At 41.0% G+C, this 25,456-nt stretch overlaps 2 protein-coding genes across 2 annotated transcripts in view; one reads left to right on the forward strand and one right to left on the reverse strand.

Moving 5' to 3' along the window:
* Positions 1 to 4,697, forward strand: part of LOC146620936 (transmembrane protein 132D) — a 32,961-nt gene extending 28,264 nt beyond the window's left edge. Inside the window, exons 6-9 of the mRNA XM_085367988.1 lie at positions 2,195 to 2,400; positions 2,668 to 2,932; positions 3,105 to 3,296; positions 3,384 to 4,697. Of these exons, the coding sequence (XP_085224114.1) occupies positions 2,195 to 2,400; positions 2,668 to 2,932; positions 3,105 to 3,296; positions 3,384 to 4,697 (1,977 nt within the window). The remainder of the gene's footprint in view (positions 1 to 2,194; positions 2,401 to 2,667; positions 2,933 to 3,104; positions 3,297 to 3,383) is intronic.
* Positions 4,698 to 5,960: 1,263 nt separating this feature from the next.
* glt1d1 (glycosyltransferase 1 domain containing 1) overlaps positions 5,961 to 25,456 on the reverse strand; it is a 37,385-nt gene continuing 17,889 nt past the window's right edge. Inside the window, exons 7-12 of the mRNA XM_085367140.1 lie at positions 12,002 to 12,100; positions 11,334 to 11,383; positions 9,190 to 9,233; positions 8,628 to 8,748; positions 8,030 to 8,128; positions 5,961 to 6,329 (exon numbers count right to left, since the gene is read on the reverse strand). Coding sequence (XP_085223266.1) covers positions 6,183 to 6,329; positions 8,030 to 8,128; positions 8,628 to 8,748; positions 9,190 to 9,233; positions 11,334 to 11,383; positions 12,002 to 12,100 — 560 coding nt within the window. The 3' untranslated portion in view covers positions 5,961 to 6,182. The remainder of the gene's footprint in view (positions 6,330 to 8,029; positions 8,129 to 8,627; positions 8,749 to 9,189; positions 9,234 to 11,333; positions 11,384 to 12,001; positions 12,101 to 25,456) is intronic.

A 25,456-nucleotide genomic window follows, 5' to 3' on the forward strand; every position in this document is an offset into this window, starting at 1 on the left:
AGGATTTATCTGGAATTTATAGCTCACGTGACCTGGAAAAAAAAACCCAAACAAAAAAAACAACTCCCTCTTTGGTGGAAGCGATTCCCAAATGTGTAGAAATGATACAGAGAAAAATATGGAAATAAGGTATGAAGGATTTACATCTGAGCATTTAACATTTTAACATTTTGATTTGGTCAGTTAAGTATCAGAGGGGGTTGTGAATCAGTTTCAGCTGCTTTGGTGCTATGCTGGTGCATTGGATTCTGGGCTCCTCCTGGTGTACAACATTATCCGGCCTCATGTGGTGACGTATGCGGGCAGTTCCTGGAGGACAAAGGAATAGATACTACTAACAAGCCCCCATGCTCGCTTGACCTAAATCCAACAGAACTCCTCTGGGACTTTATGTTTCTGTCCATCCAACACCACCAGATTGCACCTCAGACTGTCCACAACCTCAGTGACATCCTGGTCTAGATCTGGGAGGAGATTCCACAGGGCACCGTCTGCCATGTCAGGAACACGATGTTGTCAAGCATGCATACATGTATGTGGGGGCCACAGAAACTACTGAGTACCATTTTGAGCTGTTGCAATGAAAATTCAGCAAAATGGACTAGACTTCCGCATTATTTTTTCACTTTGAGTTTCAGGGTGTCTTTGAATCCAGCTCTTTGTAGGCTGATCATTTTGATTTGCATTTCGTTCCTAACACATTACCCAGTCTGTATCAGTATAGATATCCAGCATGATTTTTGTCCCATTGAGATCTGATGTGTTTTCAAAGTTTTCCTTTATTTTTGAGCACGTGTTATTAACCAGAACTTTTTATTAGGTGATACAGCAGTTTAACCAAAAAATTTACATGATATTACATGATATTTACTTGATATTTTAATTGCGCACATTCAGTAAAACTCTCTATGTGCATGTGCAGAGTTGTGTCACTGAAGCGCGCATTTCAGCATTTTTAATTTCTGCCTGTCTGTAATACTGTACCCAGTGATGAAAGCCAAATCCCATTTTAACATAAATATCTTTGCGATACCGAAAATGGTGAGGGATATTCTTGGACAAAGAATGAGATTATGACTGGAATGAGTTGGCGGATGGCACATTCAAAATGGCATTCCCTTTTAACTTATTCTTCGGAATATTATTTGAACACAGCAGACGGTGGAGGTCCTGGAAAGTGCTCCTCTAACACAGTAGAAAATTAGCAAATTGCCTTAAATCATGGCTGACCAGCTGACTTCCCACACACTGAATTAAATACATGAAGATTCAACACAAGTGCACTGAAAATAAATGAGCCCTTGTCTGTTGTTCTGTTTTTGCATGGAAATTTTTTCCCTGACATCTATTTGAAAGGTTTTGTGCCACTTCTTAGAAATACACTGTTAGGTATAAAAGCAGAAACTACATCCGAGTTAGCAGCAGGGCTGACATGATGAGTGATGGGGTTATTCTAAAGATGTTCCATATCCACGGGATGCAGTTCCGAGATGCAATGATGACACAGGATACTCTAAAAAAAAAAAACAACTAAAAATTGCACGACCCGGTGACAGCACATCTCGTACGTCTTGGGTCCACACCGCTTCGAGATGTAACTTATATATGTAGTCATCCTTTAGCCATCTGTCAATGTCAGTGTATTTCCTTTTATTCCCCTGGGTGTTTTCAGTCACTAGAGTTCAGTGATTTGTTAATTATTGTATTGGCCAAAGACGACCAAGTGAAACCTCCTGACGTGACGCAAAATGATGCTGAAGCAGCTGCCCAAACTTGCAAAGGTCACCTTTGAAATTCTGTTGTAATGAATGCACTTGGTTGTGAAGGACTGATGCTCAGCGTGGACTACATGATATTTCGATTAACATAAAACTGCAATGCTGCCTCTTCCCAACGCCTCACACCGGTGATCATCACAGTAGTTTATTAAAGCCAGCTGACATTACTGCGGTGACACATCCAGTGCAAAACTGCTTCACGGCTATTTGTTGTTGCAGGAATGGCCGATGTGTTAAAATGGTGACTTTCATGAGAATACTTGATTATTTTTTGTCATTGGTAGGAAGAATATCGCTTTCATTAGCAAGTTTAATCCCGAGTTTGATGTAGATTGTTTACATAATCATCTTAGACAAAAAACGATAAGATGCTCACGTGCCGGCGGACTGTTTCCATGTTATCGTTACCTCTCCAGGTGTCCGACAGGTGTGACTATGTTTTCGTAAATGGAAAAGAGGTTAAGGGGAAGATAAAGATGACGGTAAACTTCACCTACAGCTACCTGAGTGCTCAGCTCGAACTGAATGTGTGGATGCCCCGGCTTCCTCTCCAGATTGAGGTGTCAGACACAGAGCTGAGCCAGATCAAAAGCTGGAGGGTACCCATCCTCACCTCAAAAAGGTAGGAAACCACTAACAACACAAAATCCCTTTGCTTAATTTCTACAGTAGGTGTGATTTCCAGGGGCATTTTTTTTATTCATACAAATTTAAATCATATCTCTCCGAGGATTTAGAGGTTAGATTCCATTATGTAATGCACTGCAATAATTCAGTGTGATCCAATCAAATAAAGAGACAGACAGGGCTGAGTGATTGATATAGAGGTGAAAGCATGTACTGTTTGATAGGCCTGACCTGCCCGTATGTTTTTGTGCTCATGTCCCAGAACTGGCTGGAACAGTGATGAAGACGATCGGAAGGGGAAGGGCTGTATGCTGCAGTTTCAGCATGCCCTTGTGAGGGTGCTAACCCATTTCATGGCAGAGCAAGAAGACCCCCGGGATCCAAAGGCCTATTTCCTGGGGTCTGATTGGCAGGTGGATGTCACAAGGTTGGTTCGATACTTCATGAAGGTGGAGGACACTCGAGTGGCAAGGCTACAGGCAGGAAGAGTGCTGTCGGGGAAAGACTTTGGGACCACTGCCATCCAGGTAATAAACTGGAATACTCTTTGGATTAGTCTTGTGAGCCAGCTCTAACTTGCTGCCTTTTCACAGAGTAACTCTTTTTCTGAATTGAACCGTTTCTGTCTGAGGCAAAGAGTTAAAAATGAGATCAAATCTGAAGCAGCCTAAAAAAGGTGACTTTACCTGATGTTGACAGGTGTTTTCTCCACTATCTGATGCCATCTTGGCTAAAACAACTATCAGAGTTGTGGATGACAAAGTGACCATCACAGAGCTGGGGGTTCAGCTGGTTACAGGGCTCTCCATGACATTACAGCTCAGTGCAGGAAGCAACAGGGCCATACTGGCTACCACAACCACACAGGAGGTGCTACAGAGTCCCAAACAGGTAACATCCTTTATCATTTTTTAAATGTAAAGATTTTAGATTCAAAGATCAAAGTACAATCTTTTTACAATTTCTTTGTTCTCTTAGGAAGCTTTGGTCAGTGCCTGGATACAATTCAGTGATGGCAATCAGACACCTCTTGACATTTATGATCAATCCTTTTTCCGTGTGACGGTGACCTCTCTAGATCAGGGAGTGGTGTCGGTGCAGGGCACGCCACCAGCTGTGGCGGCAGAAGGAGAGGGCGAGGGAGTCTTGGTCAGAGTAGAGATGTCCATCTGTGAGGCCTGTCAGAAGTCCAAACGCAAAAGTACTTTTGCAGTAGGCAACGGCACCCTCAAGGTCAAATTTCAAGCGAACACTAAGCGATCAGATGGAATATTCGACAGCAGTACTGTTAGCAACAAGGAAACTGACTATGGGAACGATGGGGAAGAAGTGGAGCGTCAGAGGAAGCAGAGAAAGCCATCCCAGGATGCTTCACCACGCATGTCAAACTTAGACAGAGAAGAAAGCGCCATACAGAAGATCACGACCACTATTAAATCTACAGAAAGAACCCTGATAACCAGCGGTAGCCTCGGAGGAGTGGGTAAGACCAGTAATTCAGGAAGTCCTGGTAGTCCTACTACTGTGGCTAATGTCAGCCTAATGAGCAGCCCTGGTGAGAACAGCAAAGGATACGGGTCAGACAACATGATAGTGGAGGATATGAGCAGCGTTAGCTTCACCAGCACGGTGAAAGTTCCCAGGAATCTGGTAAACTCCAACAACTTCCCCACCAAGGTGGAGACCCCTGGGCAGGGGACGACAGAAATAGAAGTTGGTGGTGAAGAAGTTTTGGCAAACAGGCCTCTAACAGACTTAGAGATTGGCATGTATGCTTTGTTGGGTGTCTTTTGCCTGGCCATCCTGGTTTTTCTGGTAAACTGTGTCTCATATGTTGTTAAGTTCAGGCACAAGAAACCGCCCTCTCACGGCCAGGAATCCACAGGCCACAGGCACGACTGGGTATGGCTGGGCACAGATGCTGAGCTGGTGATGAGCGTGCCGGGCAGCCCGGTCCAGCAAGACTCCCAAACTACAACCACTGTGATAGACATTGGGCCTGATAAGACTGGCTCTCTTTCCAGGAGGCCCAGTTGTCTGGCCTCCGTCACAGATTCTCCCCTCAGTTGCGTAGGCTCCCTCAGAGGCAAACCGATGCCCACAGAGTCCCTCCACTCGCCCACCAGCAAGAGAAAGAGAGTCCAGTTCACAACCTTCTCCACACTAGAGCGCCAGCATTCACCACATCTCCCACCCAGAGAGAACGGCCATGGCATCCATTGGGTTGGAAAGGAGGACAGCTGTGGGGAGGAACCTCAAGTGCCCATCACAGAGCCTGGGGACCAGTTATAATAGAGAACCTGATCAGACCTCACATGTACAGCAGATGTGGCTTTGATCACCTCAATGCCTTTGTCAACTCTGAAAACTCTCGAGAATTTATGATTTTGGAATTGCCCTCCTCTACATTTCATTACCTATCAAGGCCTTTTACATGTACTGTATATTATTGTTAATATTGGAGAGTTAGATGTGTGTGATCGTGTTTGAGACGGCCAATTCAGACGGACTCCCTTTTCACACAAAGCCACCAAATATTAAAGCTGCATGTGGATATCTACTTCTAAATTGTTGCACTCACACGCTGATGCATACAGTACAAAGACACCCAGAGAAAGTGTCTCCAAATTGAAAATATATCCTATATCAGCATAATCTGACACTGATTTCAGTAGACATATGGCTTTGATTAAAATAATAAGAACCAAAAGGAGTGTTTTCTATTATGCAGCATAAAAGATGTATTTGTAATTTTAAGTTGGGTTAATTTTCAGTTGCTTTTTTAACATTAAAACAGACTGATCTTCAATATTGCCTATTAATTGATTTTCTATGTTAAGCACCAGCCACTTGAGTTGGTCATCTACTGCAGTTTTTTCTTTGCTTAATTCAGAGATTAAGATTATCTCCATCTGCAGTACTTTACATTCGAAACGTAGCTCTGTTTCGGGACCCCTCACAGATTTCTACGTGGATATGTGGACAGCATGAGGTGGGGAGAGCAGCATCGAGACCCAACACAGAAAAAAACACATCAGGAAGAAGAAAGACACACAGGAGCTGGGGTGAAGGTCATTTGCAAAGCGACTTGAAGGTGTGCAGCAAGCAGCTTAAACAGTGCTTCCTATATGGGATTTGTCAATTGGCTGTATAGAAGACCATCAACTGAGCAGACAGCTGAAGTAGGCTAGCGCTGGGACTCACTGCCATGCTGGGATTGTGGCCGAGCTCGTCTTTGTGGCCTGCCTGAACTAATGCAGTCCTTGATTTGATAGGTTTTTGTTACGGTGCTTACGCTGGTGCAGTACGATATCATAATCAACCTTTGTAACAGCAAACAAAAGGACTTTTGTGCCATTCTATCCTTTAAACAAAGTTATACTGGTTCATTCTCTTTGTGTAACACAGTTATTTCAGCATAAAAAACAGAAAGGGGTAGCATAACCTGGAAAAATCTTGGACTTCATTTGGAAAAGTCTGATAAAGAGAAACGTGATAATTTTTTAGATCGATAACCATTTAATATGCAGAATGAATAATCACAGTATCCATGCCTTTATCATAATTAAACCATAAATAAGAGTCCATCATAAATGTCATATGTCTTTGGTTTAAAGCACTCTTCGTCATAATTTTCAGTCAGGTAGTAGAGATAAAACCGCATTGTTATGCAAACGAGCATAATTATACCTGTGCAACAAAGAGAGACTAGTGTCGCGCTCTTCTTCTCTCCTGCTGAAGCCCCTGAGAAAGTTTACAGATTGCAGTTTAATGTGCTCAGTGCAAAGTGTCCACCAGTCGCTGGTAAGTTTCTCTCTCCTGTTTCACGCCGTGACGCTCTTCCACGTAGAGTTTTCCATTCCTCACCACTCTCTCTCTCAGCTCGTGATCTGACAACAGCCTCTGAGATTGATGCACAAATTCCTGGCAAGGATAAAGGCAAAATTAGTCTCATTCATTGCCAAATGCCACTTGAAGCTTGCCAGTGAAGGTGCCTGGAGATATTTTTTAAAGCATAAACGATAATCCAAAGCACAAGAACAGAACTCAGATAGAAGCCTGTGCACTGATTAGCAAATACTTCAAAAGTGTCTATATTTGTGGCTCCATATCTAAATATGGATGCCCAACAGACCCCCTTTTTCTATCCTAATAGCTGCCACCTCTCATTTGCTTATGTAAAAAGAGAAAAACAAACAAAGTGATACAGTTAGAAAAAAAAGATACTGTAGAACCAGTCGTGTTGGGAACATGGCGAAGAAAAGACAAGGATAAAAGAGCAACAGTATAAAAAAAGGGAGTAATAACACCATCACGTATTCATAGAAATGAGGTCCATCAACTCAGCATTCAGAATCCTAGTTTGCTCATCTGCTGGCCCAGCAGCCTGTCAGAAGCCTCCAACAAAATGAAGTCAAAGTGCCTTGAAGTGTTCTTGCAACATGACAGCCAACATTCACTGCTGCACTGAGCCAATGGGCACACAAAGTTTTAGCCACTGCCAGTCAGCAGGCCATTTTGCTTTACTTCACTTCAAGTGATGTGATTATGTCTGGAGAGGCTCTTGGTGGGAAACAGCTCTTCTGTATGGACATATGAGGGCTATAAATCCTCACAGCAAAAGGATTAAAGCTCAACTTATGAGAGGCGCGCTTATATTCACTTCACTCTTGGTGCAAATTACAGAGCCCGACAGGACAGGCCATTTTTCCTCTTTAAAGCTCGTGAGTGCTTTTGTGTTTACTTTGCTCGACACATTTCTTAATACCCACACTCCTCATGTAATTCCATCTTGAAGAACAAGAAATACTGTCAGTGGAAAGAATAAGGAAAGACTTTAGCGTGCGTGAAAAGTCCTGCACGGGAGCTACTGCAAAGGCGGCTCAAAGACTAGCACTCTCTGCCCGTCGGTCCTGGCCGAGGTCCTTGTTTATCCGGTCCAAGTTGCTGCAACCATCTGTGTGAGCTTCCTACCAGCAGCTCAGTGGAGCACACGTGCAGGGAGGAATTATCCCCACCATTACAACAACATCACGCTACAGCATGATCTTGACAATACAATGCTTAAGCCCTGCCAATTGGCCTTATCCTTTGTTATCTCCCATTGCATTAAACCTCATTGAATATCAGACTGAGCAGTTCTCATGGGGGATTACTTACTTTCCACCTTGCTGCTAATTGTTGCATCACTATGCGGTAGTATAGTATCTTTGTTCTCTCCCTAAAGGGTGCACTTCTTTTGATTCTAATCCAAGCACCTGAGGAAACATAAAATAAAATATAACACAAGGAGGGGCCTTTTGTTATATTTTACCTGCTCAGATTGGACTCGTGATAAAACCACTACAAAGTTTACAAAATGATGTCAAAAGTTTCTGATTAAAACTGTGAGACTTGTTATTTTATCCAGTTATGCAAGGAGAGGACATCAAACCCTCCAGTTGTTCTCAGTCAGTGTGTCGGTACTACTTAATGCGGTTGTGTACTTTTCTGGTCAGCTGAGGTAAAAGGAGTCCCTGTAGCCCTGGCAACAGTTTATCCTCTCTGTAGTCCATAAACACAGTCATTATGTGTATGGACTACAGCGCTTAGCTTAACTACAGAGCTGGTCAGCCAATATATACCTGAGGAGAAGAATACAGAAGGCCGGTGACCTCATGCTGCACCACAGCTGCGTTTCCTGGAATGTTTCTAGCCAGCACAGGTACCCCGAGATCAATGGCCTGGTGAAGACAGAAAGCATAAGTCAAAGGCAAAAGTTTCTTGTTTATCCTGTCATTGTTAAGAAGCAGTCACTCGAGCATTTCGGATGGTGTACAGCGCCGCCATTCTGTGCTTCGGTTCACTTAAAGAATTAACAATCTGTGCAAGCTAATACCTTGTTAAGTGAAACATGCTAACAAACTAATAACACTTTAAGCCTACTGTGGATTGTCTTAATTGCCTGTGTTTAAAAAAGATTAAGAGGATTTGCTCACTCAAGAATGGGAAGATTGGAGTCAAGCAATTAATTTGGGTAATTGTCCCAGAAGTGTCCAGATAGCATTGTAGCTGAACAACAAACAGTGCAGAAGATTCACGTGGTTTAGATTAAAAAGCAAAAGCTCCTCTGTAAGATGCCTTGATAGATCAAACTACCATTACCAAACTGTTATTCTTGTCAATGTTGGAACATCGTGCTGCCCTGCCGTCCAATTACCCACCATCCTCAAAGATGTTTACCTCCAAGATGGCTGCTGACATGCCCTCTGAAACAGAGCTGTTGACCACAGCGAAGCACCTTTTCATGGCAGCATGAAGCTCCTGTTGGCACCTCTCCTGGGCCAAGAACACCCCTGCTGTTCTGTAAAAGCAGTGGCAAAACTCAGTTCTGTGTGACTCAGGGCTCACAGAGGCGTGAATGATGCTGAACAGCAGTGACAGCTCAGGCAAGGAAACACAGCTGCACTGTTTGTGACATGAACGGAGCATCCAGGTAAAGTCTTAAGCAGAGAGGGCAGCTTCCTGCCGCAAAAATCTCTGTTGTGGTGAAGCCCTGTGGCGAAAAACTGAAAGATCGGCGGAGACTTGAGTGTGGGAGGACAGATAATAAAAAGAGGACCTTGGCGCTCAGCTCTATTTTGCATTCTGTTCACATTATGTTACGATACATGTGAGCTGCGTTTGTTTTTCAATGCACCGCATGAAAGAAGCACAAAGGCAGGCAAGTCTGAAAAGATGGAACATCACAGCAATTAAACAGACAAAACTGACGGTTTGAACACAAAGAAAGCTGAAGGCCTACCTTTTAACAACCGTTTCTACTTCAGCAGAAAGAACGGGATCAATCTGAAAAACAAGAGGCAAAACAAAAATGACCGAAACATGTGCAACAAAATTTCTGTTTTTCTTTTTTATTAAGGATACCTGCAATATCCTAATTACTGGGATATAAAATATCGAATGACACAATTAAGAACTTCTAACAGGAGAAAATCATTCTCAGGAAAATCCTGCATTTTCAGAGATTGGGGTCAGGGTGGGCAATCTGATTAATTGCAATGTGGGATTTATGTGCATTAGCCTGTCCACAGAAAAGTCAAAGCATAGCAATGTGGGTCAAAGATGCTACTAAGCAAGCTGCTACATTTTTCTCATTTTATTTTATAGCTCACAAAATGGCTTCATGAAATTATTTTTTAAGATGTATTAAAAAAGAAATGCAGTTTTGCATCCTGGAGCGATCTGGGATTCTGCAGGAATTATAAAATAGCAGGGGTCGGATCAAGATGATGAAGATACTGGCAAAAATACACGGTTTAAGCCCAACCGGCGCTGTCTTATAGTGAGCCCAAAAACAAACAAACAACAAAGCTACGTCATATGGCGAAAGCTTCAGTGTTCCTGTTCATTCTAATAAATCTGTCATACCTTTACTGATGTTTGAGAGAGATATAATTAGATTTCATTTTTGCTCTCAGCAAATAAATAAGGTGAAAGCCTGCTATCGTTACGGGAGATAACGTTCCCTTTTTGGAATTGTCCAGATTTATTTTACTCTGTAATTTACAGCCCATTTACAGAGAAGTCAGATGTGTCATCGCTGACAAACTGACCTGAATTTTCCTCTTAATCACAGATGCTGCAAAGCCACAGCGCTTATTACTTGAATGAAGTAGCGATACTGATTTCTGTGATGTCAAGACAGCCTGAGCGAGGGATGTCTCATTCCACCTCCTCTTCGCATTTTTTAGATCTTTTTCCTTCACTTCGTTTAATCTGTTCAACACTGTTCCACAAAAAATATATAATCCTTAAATTAACACAGCTGAAATCTGGCTGTCACACGAAAACATTTTTAGTATAAAATTAATATCTTTCCATTTCTTGAACAAACATGCCTGTGATTCAGACGTGTCACGATGAATCACATGTTTCTGCTTCGACTGAACCGTTTCATCAAACAGCAGCAGCAGCAAAGCCTCGTGAAAAAAGCAAGAAGCGGCAGTAAGACGGTGCATACAAGCCCGTGGCCATGCCTAATTGAGTTGGTTCTGTGCAAAGCTAAAGCAGAACGTACCTTTTGCCTGAGACCACTGTTTGAAAGAAAGAACAGATGCTAAAGTACTGTACATTGATGCCGTATCAAAGTCGGGTGGGGGGGAGAAGAGAAGATGAAGACATGCAAACAGAAAACAATGGGTGAGAGAAAAACAAAGAACCGAGGCTGCTGCTGTTCTCTGGGATATGACAAGAATTTTAACATAAAACTGCAACCTGATATTTTTTTTAAAAGAAAAAAAATTTAACATAAATGAATAAAAAAACTAATTTGATTGTGTGACTGACTAGTTGATTGATGCACGAGGTTATTCACGACAGGGTTTGAGAGTTCAATTGCTATTTTCCACTTATTTATTTGCACTGTTTGACATGAAGACACACAGCTTGTACCTGAGCACTTAATGTTTTCAGGGAGACACACAGCACAGAAACATGATAACATGTGACAGGGTGGCAAAACCTGTAACTTGTGCTCCCCGTACACGTGCAGATACATATTATGAGGATTAAAATGAGTTTGCTCCACTCCCACACAGGTCATTAGTAAAAGCCAAGTAATGTCAAGCAGGTAATGCCAACCCCCCCCCCAAAAAAAAAAGAAACAAAACAACTCAACCACCACTATAGCTGACCCCTTCCCCAGTATTCAGAAGACATTTCCTTCCAGCACTGTCCGTTAATTCCAGCATAACAACTAAAGCCTGTATGTCTGCTCTATCCAATTAGAGGCTGCCTCAATTCCCGGGGGATGTTTCTAGGTAATTTCAGCAGTACACAGAGTGACAGTACGGAGGCACATGGCAGAAAAGGGAAAAAACAAAAACAAAAGCATACACACAAAGAAACAAACAAAACGAAACTGGTGCATAAGGACTGTTTACTTACCTTGGGTCCAATAATGACTAACACATTCAGCAGATTTTCACAATGCCACTCTGAAAAACATTAAATATAACTGGTGATGTAAAAAACAATACTGCAGTTTGTTTTTGTGCGTGTTTTTTTAAATGAGCAAGTTGTCAAAAGAAGTGAGGCTGTTCTTGCACAGATTCCCACAAGCTTGTTTAATGCACGACACTCGTGGACAGTATGTGTTAATTCCAAGAACGTGCATGTGAAACTTGAACCGTGTAGCTCTCCTCAACATTAATATACAATGTTGACGCCCTCTAGTGATGTCTCATCACAATAACTGTGTGCTGTGAAAGTCACAGTATATATGGGGGGTTGAAAAAGAAACCACTCGTGTTAATTAGAGGCAAAATATTAGGTACCTAATAAGACATACAGGATATCCACCAAAGAAAGAAAAACCATAAAAACCATGAAGGCAAGACCTGACAAAATTAGAACGAGCTGCCCCGCTGCACTGTACAAACACTTTTTCATGCAGCTTACATAATCATATTTACTGGTATGTATTTCTAGTTTCAATAACGGGTTGGGTCTGAGTGCTGATCTCGTCGCCACTTCATGTTATACACATGCATTTCATAGCAAGCACAATGAAATGAATTCAACAATATAACATAATGAATAAAATCACAGCATACTTGAAAAAACCTCCACCAAATAGAGGGGGTCTTTGACTCTTCTGAGGCCACAGACCAATAGGAAGACACGCAGCTCATCCACATGCTCAGTCCTCACACCTGGAGAGAAGCCAGACAAATAGAAAGACAGCGCCACAATATCAAAACACTGCATAATGAACATCCCAAGTACATCAGCAGATAATGAAAGCAATACATCAACCAAGGTCACGAAGAAAATAAGACAGCGGTGACTAATGTGCTCACACAATTCTCTGATCAGGAGGGAAATGGTCTGCTGAAAACACTGGAAGGTCGCACCCTAATCAGTGTGTAATGCAGCATCATAACTACACACTTTGAATATTTGGGTGACAATTTGCTCACTGATCAGCTCTAATTAAATAAAAAAATTAGCCGGGCCAATATCGAGCTGACATCAAACATCTGAAGAATTAGGCTTTAACTGCAATGCTGTGGAATCTGCTCCTCTCAAATATCATCCGGCTATCACATTCAATCCAGAGATTATCAAAAACTGGCAGGCACACAAACGTGCACAATGCCAGCAGCTACTCTCGTGCACCTGACCTGGCAAAGACAGCAGCTAAAAGTCCTGACCCTATTACACAACCCCATCATAAAGGCAACACACGACCTAGCCTGTAAGTCTCAGACCTCACATTAGTCAACAAACCTTTCACTTCAAAAGTACAACTACACTGTACTCGCCTTCGAGTCGAGGCGAACCAAAATTACTGTCACAACTGCGTGGTATGTAATGGATGACAGTGGAAATAACAGAAGAATATACTATATTGTTACACAGCTACTCTTAGTCTGGGGCATTCACATATACAACTAAATTCATTTTTTGTTTTCATATAGCACCAAATCATAATAGCAATCACCGCAAGGCACAAGATATAGATCCTATAATAATACAGATAAAACCCCATCAATCAGGTGACCCCCTATGAGAAGGAGACAATGGGGAGGAAAAACTCCCTTTTAACAGGAAGAAACATCTGGCCGAACCAGAGAAACAGGGAGGGGCACCCATCTGCTGCGGGAAAGGTCAGAGATTCATACTAACCCATGATTAATGGTTGTTAATAGTGATGTATAAACACATAGATAGTAAAAGAGGTCCCCAGCAGCCTAGACCTATTGCAGCACATTTAAGGGACGGTTCAGGGTCACCTGATCCAGCCTTAACTATAAGCTTTATAGAAAAGGAACGTAGTATACAACATCAGTAATCAATAGCACTTAAATAACATTACTGAAAATGTTACAACAAAGCAGTACAAGCACAGTACAACAAAAGTGAGTACTAATTGAGAGACACACAAGCCTGTAATGACTGATCTGTGATTTCCTGTTATTCCTGTTAACTGCATGAAGTCTGTCATGCATGGGGAACTGAAAAATGTGACTGTGAGATGGCACAAAGGTGTGAAATGACACACTAAGACTGGTGACTAATGATCGTCCTAATATGCCGTCATGCACTGAGCAGTGCTTGTGCAGTTATCTACTTGCATAGCGACAGACTTGGCACTGGGGTTATTTATTAATGTAGACCAGACCATATTGGAAAGATGCCATTTATACATGACAACACAAATGCCAAGAGTTACACCAAAATCCTGGCGAGTATTTCTATCGTTCATCTGTTTGAACAGGACTGTAGAGAAACAGATCCCCTCGAAAAAAAAATTAAAAAAGCTGAACACACACAAAAAACTCAAATAAGTTTGAGAATTGAGTATTTGTCATAAAAATCAAAGTTAGAAATACAAAATGCTGAAAATGTTTGCCCTTGTGCAAAATTAAAGTAATACAGCTAGATTTTGCAATGATTTAAGCGATAGCACTAGGATGTACCTACTTCTTTTTTTTGGTGTCCCGTTTGGATCTTTAGCCATCAGAATTGTTGTCTTAAGGCCAAGAAAGATGCCAAGCGGATTTATTTTACCAAGTGGATCATCATGGCCTTGCCATATTGGTCCATTTGATTGACCTTTATTAAAATTATGAATTTATTTTATTTTCAGTTGCTACAAACGGGACAGACATGACTGGGGGATAGGACAGGGAGAAAGAATGAAAGAAAGAGAGGGAGAGAAAGAAAACCAAAGGGGAGAAGAGACGGTGAGAAGGGGGGAAGAAAGAAAAAAACAAACAAACAAAACACCTGGGTCACCTGTATGGAGAAAAAAAACAGAAGAGAAAGCAAACAACAAAGAGCAACATAATAAAAAAAACAGCACCATCACAATAAACTAGCTAGCAGTAGATATCAGTAGATACTAAATAATAAACGATATTGTGCAGCACGCAAGATAGACAGCGCACAATGTGCTTTGAGGCAGCAGCCAAGAAAGCTGTAGTCCGCGTCTGTGAATACCCGTGTGTACACCTGTGTGTATACCTGTGTGGATCAGCATGCTTGCATTCCAAAGGTTTCTCCATGTAACGATCTGCTAGGGAGTGTGGGGAGCCACAGCCCCGTCCTCCAGGGTATGAAGCAGGTATGGAGGAGATCAAAACTCCAGACATCCAGAGGCCCCCAGAACACAAGAGACCAAGGAAGACCAACAGAGGGGCAGCCGCACCACTGTCCCAGTAAGAGCTGAGGAGAGTCCCAGATGAGGGCTCACTCAGCAGCCGCGGAGCAGAAGCCAGGGGGAGTTGCAGTGACGCGCCCGTGAGCTCCGCCGGCCGCCAGCTGTGCCTGAGTGACCGAGCCCCAGGCCGAGAGGCCGGGGGCACCCCACCTCCGAAGTGGCCCGAGCGAGCCCCAGGCTCCAGGCCCCGATAAGCGGCCGCCAAGGAGTGAGCCGGTGTGTACCTGGACGCCCATCCCCAGACACAAAGAACCACCAACGCACCGACACCTGAGGGAGTCCGCCACTGGCAGGGGAAGTGGTGGTGGGTGGAGATAGGCCTCCAAACCTTGGAGGGCCTGAGATGTACCTACTTCTACTGTATATATAGTCAAACCCAGGAAGTAGTGGTAACAGTTGGAACAAAGCTGTTCCAAAATTAAACCTGAACTAACATTATGGACTTTTCCTCAGTGTTTCCATCAGTGCTAGGTACTTCTTGGATGTCCTTGCTAGACTTTGTATTGTGTTCAAGGATTGTTTCCTGTTTTAGTCTGTTTATTGACTAGAATAAAACAAAATGAACAACATTCTTGACAGAACAAAATGGAGCTCAAGGACGACTCAAACTCGTGAGTTTACACTTTCAAATCATTTTTTAGCTTACTGAGGTAACTGACGTCACACTCTGTTGTCTCGATGCATGCTCAATCATGCAGGTTACTAAATCCCAGAAAGTTGATTCTGTTCATCTGCACGTAACGCTTTCAGTACATTTCATCACTCACACAAATGACTTCTTCAGTGACTTCAGCTAACTGCAGTTTCCCCAACTATAAGACAGGCAGGGAGGTCCGTCCTCCTCTGAACTGAGGAGAGGGCTTACCGATATATCTTTCACCATGTCACAATGCTGTGATTGTTGCTTTTCCTAACTCTATGTTAATGGTACTGATCAATTGTCACGATAACGCCAAGTAAATGATTATAAAAAAGCCCATTGTTAGTCTGTGGAGCTAGTTTCAGTCACTATGCACTGTTTATAAATTTGGGGAAACCTGCAGTCAGCTGAGACTGTAGATGTCACTTGGATGAGTGAGTGAGTGATGAACCCACTGAAAACAAAACATCCAGATGAACAGAATCAGATTTCTGGCATCCATATCCAATTCTAGTCTGTGAGGAGAAGTGTCCGTCACAGCCACATACTAAGCAGATTACTGTTTAAAATACAACAAAGCTCCCTTTGTAAGCAACGATCTGACTGCAGAAACATCCATCCATCTATGGCTCCGTGTATGCACTGCGACCATAGCTGGACTGGCCATTGAGCATACCGGGCAATCGCCCGGTGGGCCGCTGGCGATTTTTTGTTTTTAATGGGCCGATCGATTTTCTTTTTTTTTTTGGAAGGGTATAAATAATGAAAGGTGTTGGATTGGCCAATTGGTCATGATCGACTCTGGGCTGGACCAATTATAGCCGAGGAGGTCGGATGCACCCTCCCCCTTGTTTAGCAATCTCATAGACGAACTAAAGAAAATGGAGAACAAAAAAAGGAAAGGAGGTGCAGAAAAAATTAGGGCCAAAAAGAAACAAGCCCTTCAGGCAGACGCTGCCAAATGTGTAAAAATAACTGAATTGTTTGGCGGTAGCTATGGCATAGCTTCCACAGATTTAGCATCATCAGCAAGTGGTGGAGGCCAGCAGGTGGATAAGGGAAAGGGGAGGCAAGAGGAGGAGAGACCCGAGGCGGCCGCCGGTCATAGTGGCAGAGGAACTGAACTTCAGGTAAGAAGTTATGACCTGCTGTCTATCTGTGTCAGATATAAACCAAGTTTAGTTGTAGTTTGTTTTCGTTGTGCTGACTTTTTACAGTCGCTTAGAATAACTGGTACTGCGTACTAGCTAGCATGACGGAGTTTATATACTGCTGGGCGGGTGCTATGAAGTTACTGATAGTAAATTTTATTTTATGCTTAAGGTTAGTTTCTCAAACTCTTCAAAATCTTAACAAATTGTGCCAATCCTTACATGTTGCACCAGGCTGATTTATCATCAAAAGTGGAGAAGTCTGTGACAGAGGAGACAGAAGAGCAGCAGAGAGAGATGGAGCAAGAGAGAGAAATAAAAGAGCAGGAGAGAGCGATGGAGATAGAGAGATGACTTTATGTCATCCATGAGGGATGCATTTGACATATGTTTCACATATTATAGCCCAACAAGTTACTTATAGCAATTTAAATACGAGCAATCAGTTTTTGGCAAATACCGGAAATCAGTTTTTGGCAGACAATCACCTTTTGGGGCGATCGTGGCTCAAGAGTTGGGAGTTTGCCTTGTAATCGGAAGGTTGCCGGTTCGAGCCCCGGCTTGGACAGTCTCGGTCGTTGTGTCCTTGGGCAAGACACTTCACCCGTTGCCTACTGGTGGTGGTCAGAGGGCCCGGTGGCGCCAGTGTCCGGCAGCCTCGCCTCTGTCAGTGCGCCCCAGGGTGGCTGTGGCTACAATGTAGCTTGCCATCACGTGTGTGTGACTGGGTGGATGACAGGTTGTGTAAAGCGCTTTGGGGTCCTTAGGGACTAGAAAAGCGCTATACAAATACAGGCCATTTACTTTTGGCACAACACCGGCTATTGCAGTTAATAATACAACAGCTTCTTGCCATTTTTTGTGTTTCTTTTTATCGCTGTGTAACTGAGTTCAATTGAAAGCCTGCGTGCACTAGTACCTCTTGCCACAAGTTCCCAGAATCCTTTGCGGTTTTACCCCTGAATGACGTCACATTTTTGGTGGGCCGGTCTCTAGTCAAAATGCCCGGGCCAATTTTTTGTCCCAGTCCAGCCCTGACTGCGACTAGCTTCAACCAAGGAGATGACCCTTCGAGGGGTATTTGTTCATCACGCATTTGATCTTAAAAAAAAAAAAGTGTTGGACAATGTCAAATTTTTAACTGACTGTTGCAACAAATTTAATGTTAAACATTCGTAAAAAATTACAGTTTATCCTGAGAGGAATGCTAACATCTGTGTCAACCTTGTTGACGTTTGTGGCTTTGAATACATTCTCTACTTTAGAGGATAGAGGGGGAGTCAGAAGTCTGCCAAAATCATTAGGATGAGTAAGAGAACCCTGAATGTCTGCATTTTTTACCAATCCATCAAATAGACGTTGGCATATTTTCCAGCAGAAAGTGCAAATTTTGACCTGCTGGTTACACAAAAAGAATTCATAGATTATTAAAGTAGGTTTGATGCTCTGGGGACCATGACTATATACAAACAGCTGCGGGGAAATCTATCCAAAAGCTGAATGGACTGCCAAATGCAGAGCAGAAAGTCTCGTGAAAAGAAGATTTAGACTTTATCGACATTGATTTTTGAGCCTTTATGTCAGAGAAGACTGTGGTTTTATGCAAATTTAAAGCAAAGCTGGTACAATAGCAATACTTTAGGGGTTGAATTTGAAAGAATAAATAAAATTACATTACTTTCTGCCATCAGTGGTAAATAATGGTATAGTTGGCCACAGAAAATTGACAGAAAAATCATTTTTAATCCTTTAATCCTTATTGAAACAACCCAAAATGCAAAATCACTGCTGCTGCGAAAACCATTTTGGCAATGGTGTTACCAATTCAAGCCAAATCTTTAAAAATTTTTTTTACAAACTCTGCCCAAGTTTAAAGAAACAAAACAAAAAAAGTGAAAGAAATCAAACCACAGAGCACCAAGCCTGTGGTTGCAGTACAGTGACACTCGAGTGAAATCCCCTGCTGCCAGATAAGTCCAGATCAGAAGGCTGAAGCAGCTCTTTAATGCTATTAAAGAGCATCTTAAAATGACAGCCTGGAGACTGGGCACTGACCCCGATCCTAGGAGAAAAAAAAAAAGCTTTTACATCTGTGGGATGTATCAAACTTCCTTCCATTGATTCACATGATCTGAAAACGTGCCAGCTAAGCTAAACATCCGTTCAGTTTCTCCAAACAAGCTGCAGGAAAATACTACAGGAGCTCGAATCATGTCTTAGCACAGACCTGTCAAAATGAAAAAAACCCAGTGAGGAAAAAATATATATTTTTGGGAATCCAAGACAAAATTCATTTTCCCTCTGAGAATAAAACTAAACAAATTGTACAAATCATATGACGTGCCAGAAGCAATATTCTTTCTCTGTCTGTGTAGTTCTGTGAGATCTATGCAAATCATAGTTTTTGTTTGTTTGCCTTTGATTTCAGAAGGGTAACAACCCCTGTAATGCTTTAATCAGCATGTGTGCATGCGTATGTCTCAGCATTGCTGGAAGAGAACATACAGTATCTATCTGAACAGCTCTGCTTTCATCTGTTGAGCGGCATGGTATGTTTTTTTTTGGACTAGACAAAAAAATGACATAACCGAAAAACTCAAGTATGAAAAAAAAAACTTTTAATTTGAAAAATTCCAATAATTAGCACTTCCACTGTACATATTATGCTTTGAGGTATCTGAAAGGTTTTTGACCAAACTACATATGAAATGTGACGAGTGTGTGATAAGCAATTTCGCACACCACATGAGAACTGCACACATGAGCTGTGAAATGACCTGCATTTTGATCAGTTAAAATTAATTATACTTGACGTCTTATAACATGCTAGAGTCAATCCAACCATGGAGCAACTGACCTGGCTTAAGACTGGGACTATAAATGTGGGAACATTGCTACAAATCTATAAATAACCTGAACTCTCAAACAGCATTTGCAGCAATTCTAAAAATCACTTTTTTTGTTTTAATAATTATTATTCTGTACAAATGTGTTTAAAACGAAGGAGCAAAAGGTATGTCATGAACCATTTGTGTCCATCTCTGTTCTTTCAATACCAAAACATCGGTCTGAAAACTAGTTATGAGAGTACAGACAAAAAACACAAAAACTGTAAAAATCAAACAACATCAAAAAAATCAATTAAGGCTTCCCACCTGACCTCTTTACAGAATCACCTGGTTTTTTTTTACCAGCTTGGCAGATTAGGAAAATGCAGGCAAAATGATCTTTGTTCATATGCTGTAACTTGTTTTGATCAACCCCCAATCCCACCTTTCCCCTCGGAAGTTTACACAAAATGCACTTTAAAAAAAAAGTTTTATCCGGTAATTCTTAAACCAATAAACATGATATAATTATACTGAAGCTCAGTGTTGATTATTTTAATACAGCAAGCCACATTATACTCTCTCATTATAAAATACTAACCAAAGGCTCTGACAGTACATTTAGCTCATTAAGATATTGTTTTCTTAATCTAGTGCCAATACTTTAATAGTTAATTTGATAATTAAAGAGGCCACATCCTTTGTGTGGTTATGAGAAGGCATCCGTATACACTTTGAAAAACCTGAATGACTCAGGCCATTACTGTATCACTCAAACTGTGACACTGTGTGACAGCTTAGTTATCTGAAGTGCCCAATGACATCTGCTGTCACATCCTGATCGATACAGTCTAAATATGGCAGATCATTTATTATAAGTAATGAGGTCACTGCCGTTGTGGCACGTGTTTGAATGCGAGCGACTCTATCGCTCCTGGATTAGAGTCTTTACCCGTGAGCCTCGTTAATCTGACCTGTCAAAGACTTGTCTTCATAGTGGTAAAGACTTTACTGTCAAATTATAGATTGAAATGTTTACAAGTACAATAGATGTAAAGATAAGATAGATAAGATCCCTTTATTGTTACCCACAGGAGAAAGTCGTCCAGGCAGCTGCTTGATCAAAAAACAACAAACATCGGAGGAAAGGCAGACCTTAAAGTAAATATACAAACAGATGACTAATTAATAACGCCTCATCAAAGCCTCTCTACTTTTCTTTGTGTCCAAGATGAGCTGTTCATTTATCCGCTAACAGACAGAGGGGCAAATAAATGTTTATGTTGCTTCTGCATACACACGGGAATTCTGTAAATCTACTGCCAGAGATTCATGCATGCAAACAGTGTTCAAAAATGTCTTGGTGAACGGTCACTGTTTCTGTTCCCATGATGAAAAATCTGTCAAAAATGTTTAGTACAACTTTGGTAAACTACGACGCCGCACAGCTTGATGGATTGTCGGAGGATTACGGCTACCGTAGTCAGGAGCCTTGCGGAGTAATCTGGTTCCAAAACTTCGTCTGCTTCAGGTCCCAAAGTCAAATGAACACTGTGGCATCACTGAGAGTTGAAAAACTGTCTAAATTCTTTGGTCTTTAATAAATTGATCAGCGTTGCTGCTTTACCAGGTGTAACAATTAAGTTTAACATCCAGGGATACATGAAAACAGAATTTATTAAATTTAACAAAGTTAGAAGTTAGCAGGAAGTTAGCTCGCTAGTTTCCACCTAAACATGATATAGCATGTTCTGACTGAGAGATTTGTGAACAAATTCAAACGTACTGCTCTGCTATCACTTCAAACATAAATGAAGACAGAAAACTAAACAGCAGTGATGTTTGTAGGGTTACCGAAGTTGGACTAGCTGGTATATAATGATGTGCTATGTGATCGCTAGCGACACAGCTATGTTAGCATAACATAAACACAGTGAAGCTGGAGGATGAACGCTAATGGTACGGAAGTGGAAGCAAGAAGAATGAGTTGAGTAAAGTTTGACTTATCTGACTATTTTATTTTGCTTAATGCGCCTTATGTATGAAAACAGACCCGTTCATCAACAGTGAAATGGTCCAAAAAATACGGTAATATTACTGCAGACGCCAAACACTCAAGGGAGCTCTGATTTATTTTTCAAAAGTTCAATTCTTTATTGACTATTTTAAATACTTTACCAACCATGTCTGTAGATTAGCTCACTTATCTTGTTCACATTTTGGTCCAGCTATTTTATTTAAATCTACTTTATTATGCTTACTTGGATACATAATTTTGGAGTTTATTTCATTTCATGTTTGATAAACGACAGACTTAAAACAGACTGCCTCATCTTGATAATATACTCAGACCCCTGCCAGCTCCAATCTTTTTTCCCCTCTAATTTTTGAAAATATTGAGCTCACGTACAGAGACGCTATCTGTTCCGCATGCTGTTTTGTTCAAGCAAAAAAATAATAATAAAAAGAAATAAGCAAAAATGTAAATGTTGATGAATTTTCACACAAACATTTTCCACATGTCTGTGTTAAGTGAGTGACCCCATATCAACGTGGACCCTGCAGGGACCTGTCTAATGTCTGGGAAAAGTGGGACACTCAAAGGATGACCTCCAACTGATCTGGGCTCTACAGTAAATTCTTCAGGGGTGTAGCTAGATTAGGTAAAAACAACAGTGACACCTCAAACTTTTATAACATACTGGTTATGCTGGGAGTGAGCACAGTCATTTGTATACAAACAAAAAGGTGAACTAACGACTCCTTGGCCAGGCTCTGTACCTCTTACTATGATGCCAGAAATAGTAAGAGGCCTCTCTGAAGGACTCATAGCAATTAATGAAAAAAAAAAAAAATACACTCTATATAAAAACTCTCATTGCTCTATATAACTGTAAATAAACCACTGTTAGTGCTGAAATTTAAAAAATAAAAAAAATAAAAATCCTTATTTTTAAACTATCTTAAACATCACAGAGTAGATTAGAGAGTTCAGCGAAAAGCGACTGATGGCGAGTGTCTCACAAATCTGCTGTTATGCGAGTTTGATGAATAATCAAGACTTAATCCATCGGTGTCAAACTCTGGTACGTGGGCCAAATTTGGCCCGCAGCCTAATTACATTTGGCCCGCTAAGCCATACCAAATTACTATTAGAGCTGGCCTACTGGTATTATACAGCTAATATATATATTGTTTAGTATTAAGCTTTGCTTGTTTCATATTCAGTTTTTCAGCAAAACGTGTCCATAAGAAAAGATTCATTCTTATATCTGGAGGAATAAATATATTTCAATAAATATTAACGTTAGCCCGCGATTTTGTTCCAGTTTTGAATTTTGGCCCACTGTGTATTTGAGTTTGACACCCCTGACTTAATCTGTTGATTTGTGTTGCTCAACCTTAACTTTATGTTACTTAATACATATATATTTCCCAACATGAAATTCTCTACATTATTTTTTGGTTCTTGAACATGACTTTTTAAAACTATTTGTGGCAGTGGACAAATTCATGTTGCCCCTCACGCCAGAGTCATGCAGGTCACAGATTTTCATAAATCACTTGTATCATTTTTAAATCAACCATTTATTAAAAAATGTGTTGCTTGGTTAGGTCGAGGCACTACAAACTCCTGGGTTAGGTTTGGAGAAGGACAATGGGTCGAGTTAAAATACAACAGCTGACATGTCCTAAAAACCCCCAAAAAACTTCTGTTACCATGGTGACCAGTTCATGCTTTCTCTACACAAAATACATGCTATGTTTTATGAAAGTAGCAGGAAAATATATTATAAAATATAAACAACTATTTGTGTGGACGGAAACTGATTTTGGTATTTTTTCATGACTCATGACCAGAGATGGGTAATCCGATTACTTTTTTCAAATAACGAGTAAAGTAAGGGATTACTATTGCCCATTGCGTGCGCTACCACGTAATGGGAAACTCACATTGAAACTCGCGGATTCTTCCACTGACCGCTGCGGCACACCTGCACCAGGGTAAACCTCCACCTACCCTACTCCTGCTATACAGGTGAAAATAGAGCAAAAGGACCGCTAGTCTTTGACTTTATTTATTTTCTGCTGTGTTTTACTTGCATCTATTTGAAAGAGTGAGTGTAAACACACAAAAAAAAATTATTTTATGTGCTGGAATGTGCAGAAAATAGGTTTAAATATTAAACAAATTTCTTCCAGTCAGAGAATGTTGCATATAATTAAATTTTTGCTTGATGCATAAAGTTAAAAGATTAAAACTAATAAAACAAGTTTTAAAAAGAGAGACTTTTCCATTTGATTACATTTTGTATGATGGATTATGTAGAAAAAGTAGAATTGGGCTGAAAGATCTATCGCTTTATCACCTATTCAGGTTGTAAATTGTGTTTTTTAAAAAGTAACTAAATAACTAAGTAATTAATTACTTTTGAAAATAAGTAATCAGTAAAGTAACTGGATTACTTTTTTGGGGAAGTAATCAGTAATTAGTTACTGATTATTTTTTTCAAGTAACTTGACCAACGCTGCTCATGACATGAAACTGGGCTGATCACTCAAAGATTTTGTTCCTCATTTTATTGCTGTTTAAGGGTTTATGGCTTTAAGTCACCTGAGCAATGAGATCACGTACATTATGTGCCAACAGGCACTCAGAGTGGCCATTTTACTACGCATCTGTGCATTTTTTGTAGCAATGCCTAAATGTTACACTGATGCTGCAGTGTGCCAGGTTACACATTCACACATGAAACGGATGCATTCATATGCCATCAGAGTAACAAAGAGGAGAGAAAGGAGGTAAAAACATCACTATGACTATATTAACTACTGTTAATTATTGTTTATCCTCTGATCCGCTTCCTGTGGAACCTGTTTAATAATTGTGCACTTTGAGAGCCCTGTATCTGCAAAACAGCAAACTCCCTGCTTGTTTCCCATCATCCTTTAGTTACTGAAAATATCACTCTACAGTGCTGGACTTCATCTATCCCTTAACCCCATCTCGCCAGGCACACAGCATGGGCCCAAAACAACCTACACAGACATGTGTACACACACACACACACAAAGTGACTTTCATCGAGAGAAAGACTCTGAAATTCAGTGCTCAAGCCTGTTTCTTTGGAGGCTATGACATCCAAAGGGTAAAACAGAGGCACATACAGACTAGTCGTCTATCTTCAATCAGACAGGAGGGATGCTTTGGCTCTTTTATGTCCACTAGTTGAAGGTTTTTTTTCTACACTGCAGTACGTGGCCACAAAGAATACGGCCATGCCCAAACTTCCATTCGTGTTGAGCTTGCCTATATATAAATTACTGTAGATTTCACAATTTAATAAGAATTAATTCATGTCAGACAAGATGGAGGGAATGAATAAGTAAATCAATATGCAGCAGGATCTGGCAGGAGTGAATGAACACATGGGATGGTGCCCTCTGCAGTGCTGGGAGTGTATGTGAGGACAACGGTAGGATGAAAACTGGCAGGAGAGAAAACAGGTTGCTGCAGGAGTTACTTCTGTCAGACTTCTGTTTAAGGATAAAAAAAATCATTTCCTTTTAAAAATCATTGTTCAAAAGCAGGATATGGAAAATCTAGTCTTTTAGACAGCAGAAAGCCGAGCACACCCAGTGATAACTACAAAAACAACGCCTAATGACTCCTTAAGCAATGTTAGCCTCACAAAGGCACATTTCTAATAGAGCAAAGACTACAGGGTCAGTTTGTCTGAATGAGATTCTCCGCCTTGCTATGATGTTCTAGTCCTGATCAAACACAAGTTAAAACCCAGTGTGTGTGATTTATTTTATCAAAGCAATCATGAGACTAAGACAATTGTCAAAAAAAAAATTATAATTTAAAAAAATGATTCTTAATCATTTGAAATGTAGCCGTCCCACATCCACCGCAGACAAACAAACAAAAAGTAATGAATAAATAAAATACTAACACATCCCCATGAGGAAATAACAAGGAGGAAGAAACCGCTAAATTGTTTACATATCTAAAAACAACTATGAGTCAGATTACAGTGCGTTCATCGCTTCTGAAAAGGCACACTCGAGCCGACTCTCATTTCAAGTATAATAAATGGAAAAACGACTGTGGAAAATGTGTATTACTTGGTATGGATGGGAAACGTGGTGATAAATGGCCCTGGGCTTGAATGCTATTAATCAACTGTTCCTCTCTGTACTCAATGGGGTTCTCCCTG

The sequence above is a fragment of the Diplotaxodon limnothrissa genome, linkage group LG12 (genome assembly GCF_057381915.1).
Source record: "Diplotaxodon limnothrissa isolate DT_005_m linkage group LG12, D_limnothrissa_male_GT1.1, whole genome shotgun sequence".
Classification (NCBI taxonomy): Eukaryota; Metazoa; Chordata; class Actinopteri; order Cichliformes; family Cichlidae; genus Diplotaxodon; species Diplotaxodon limnothrissa.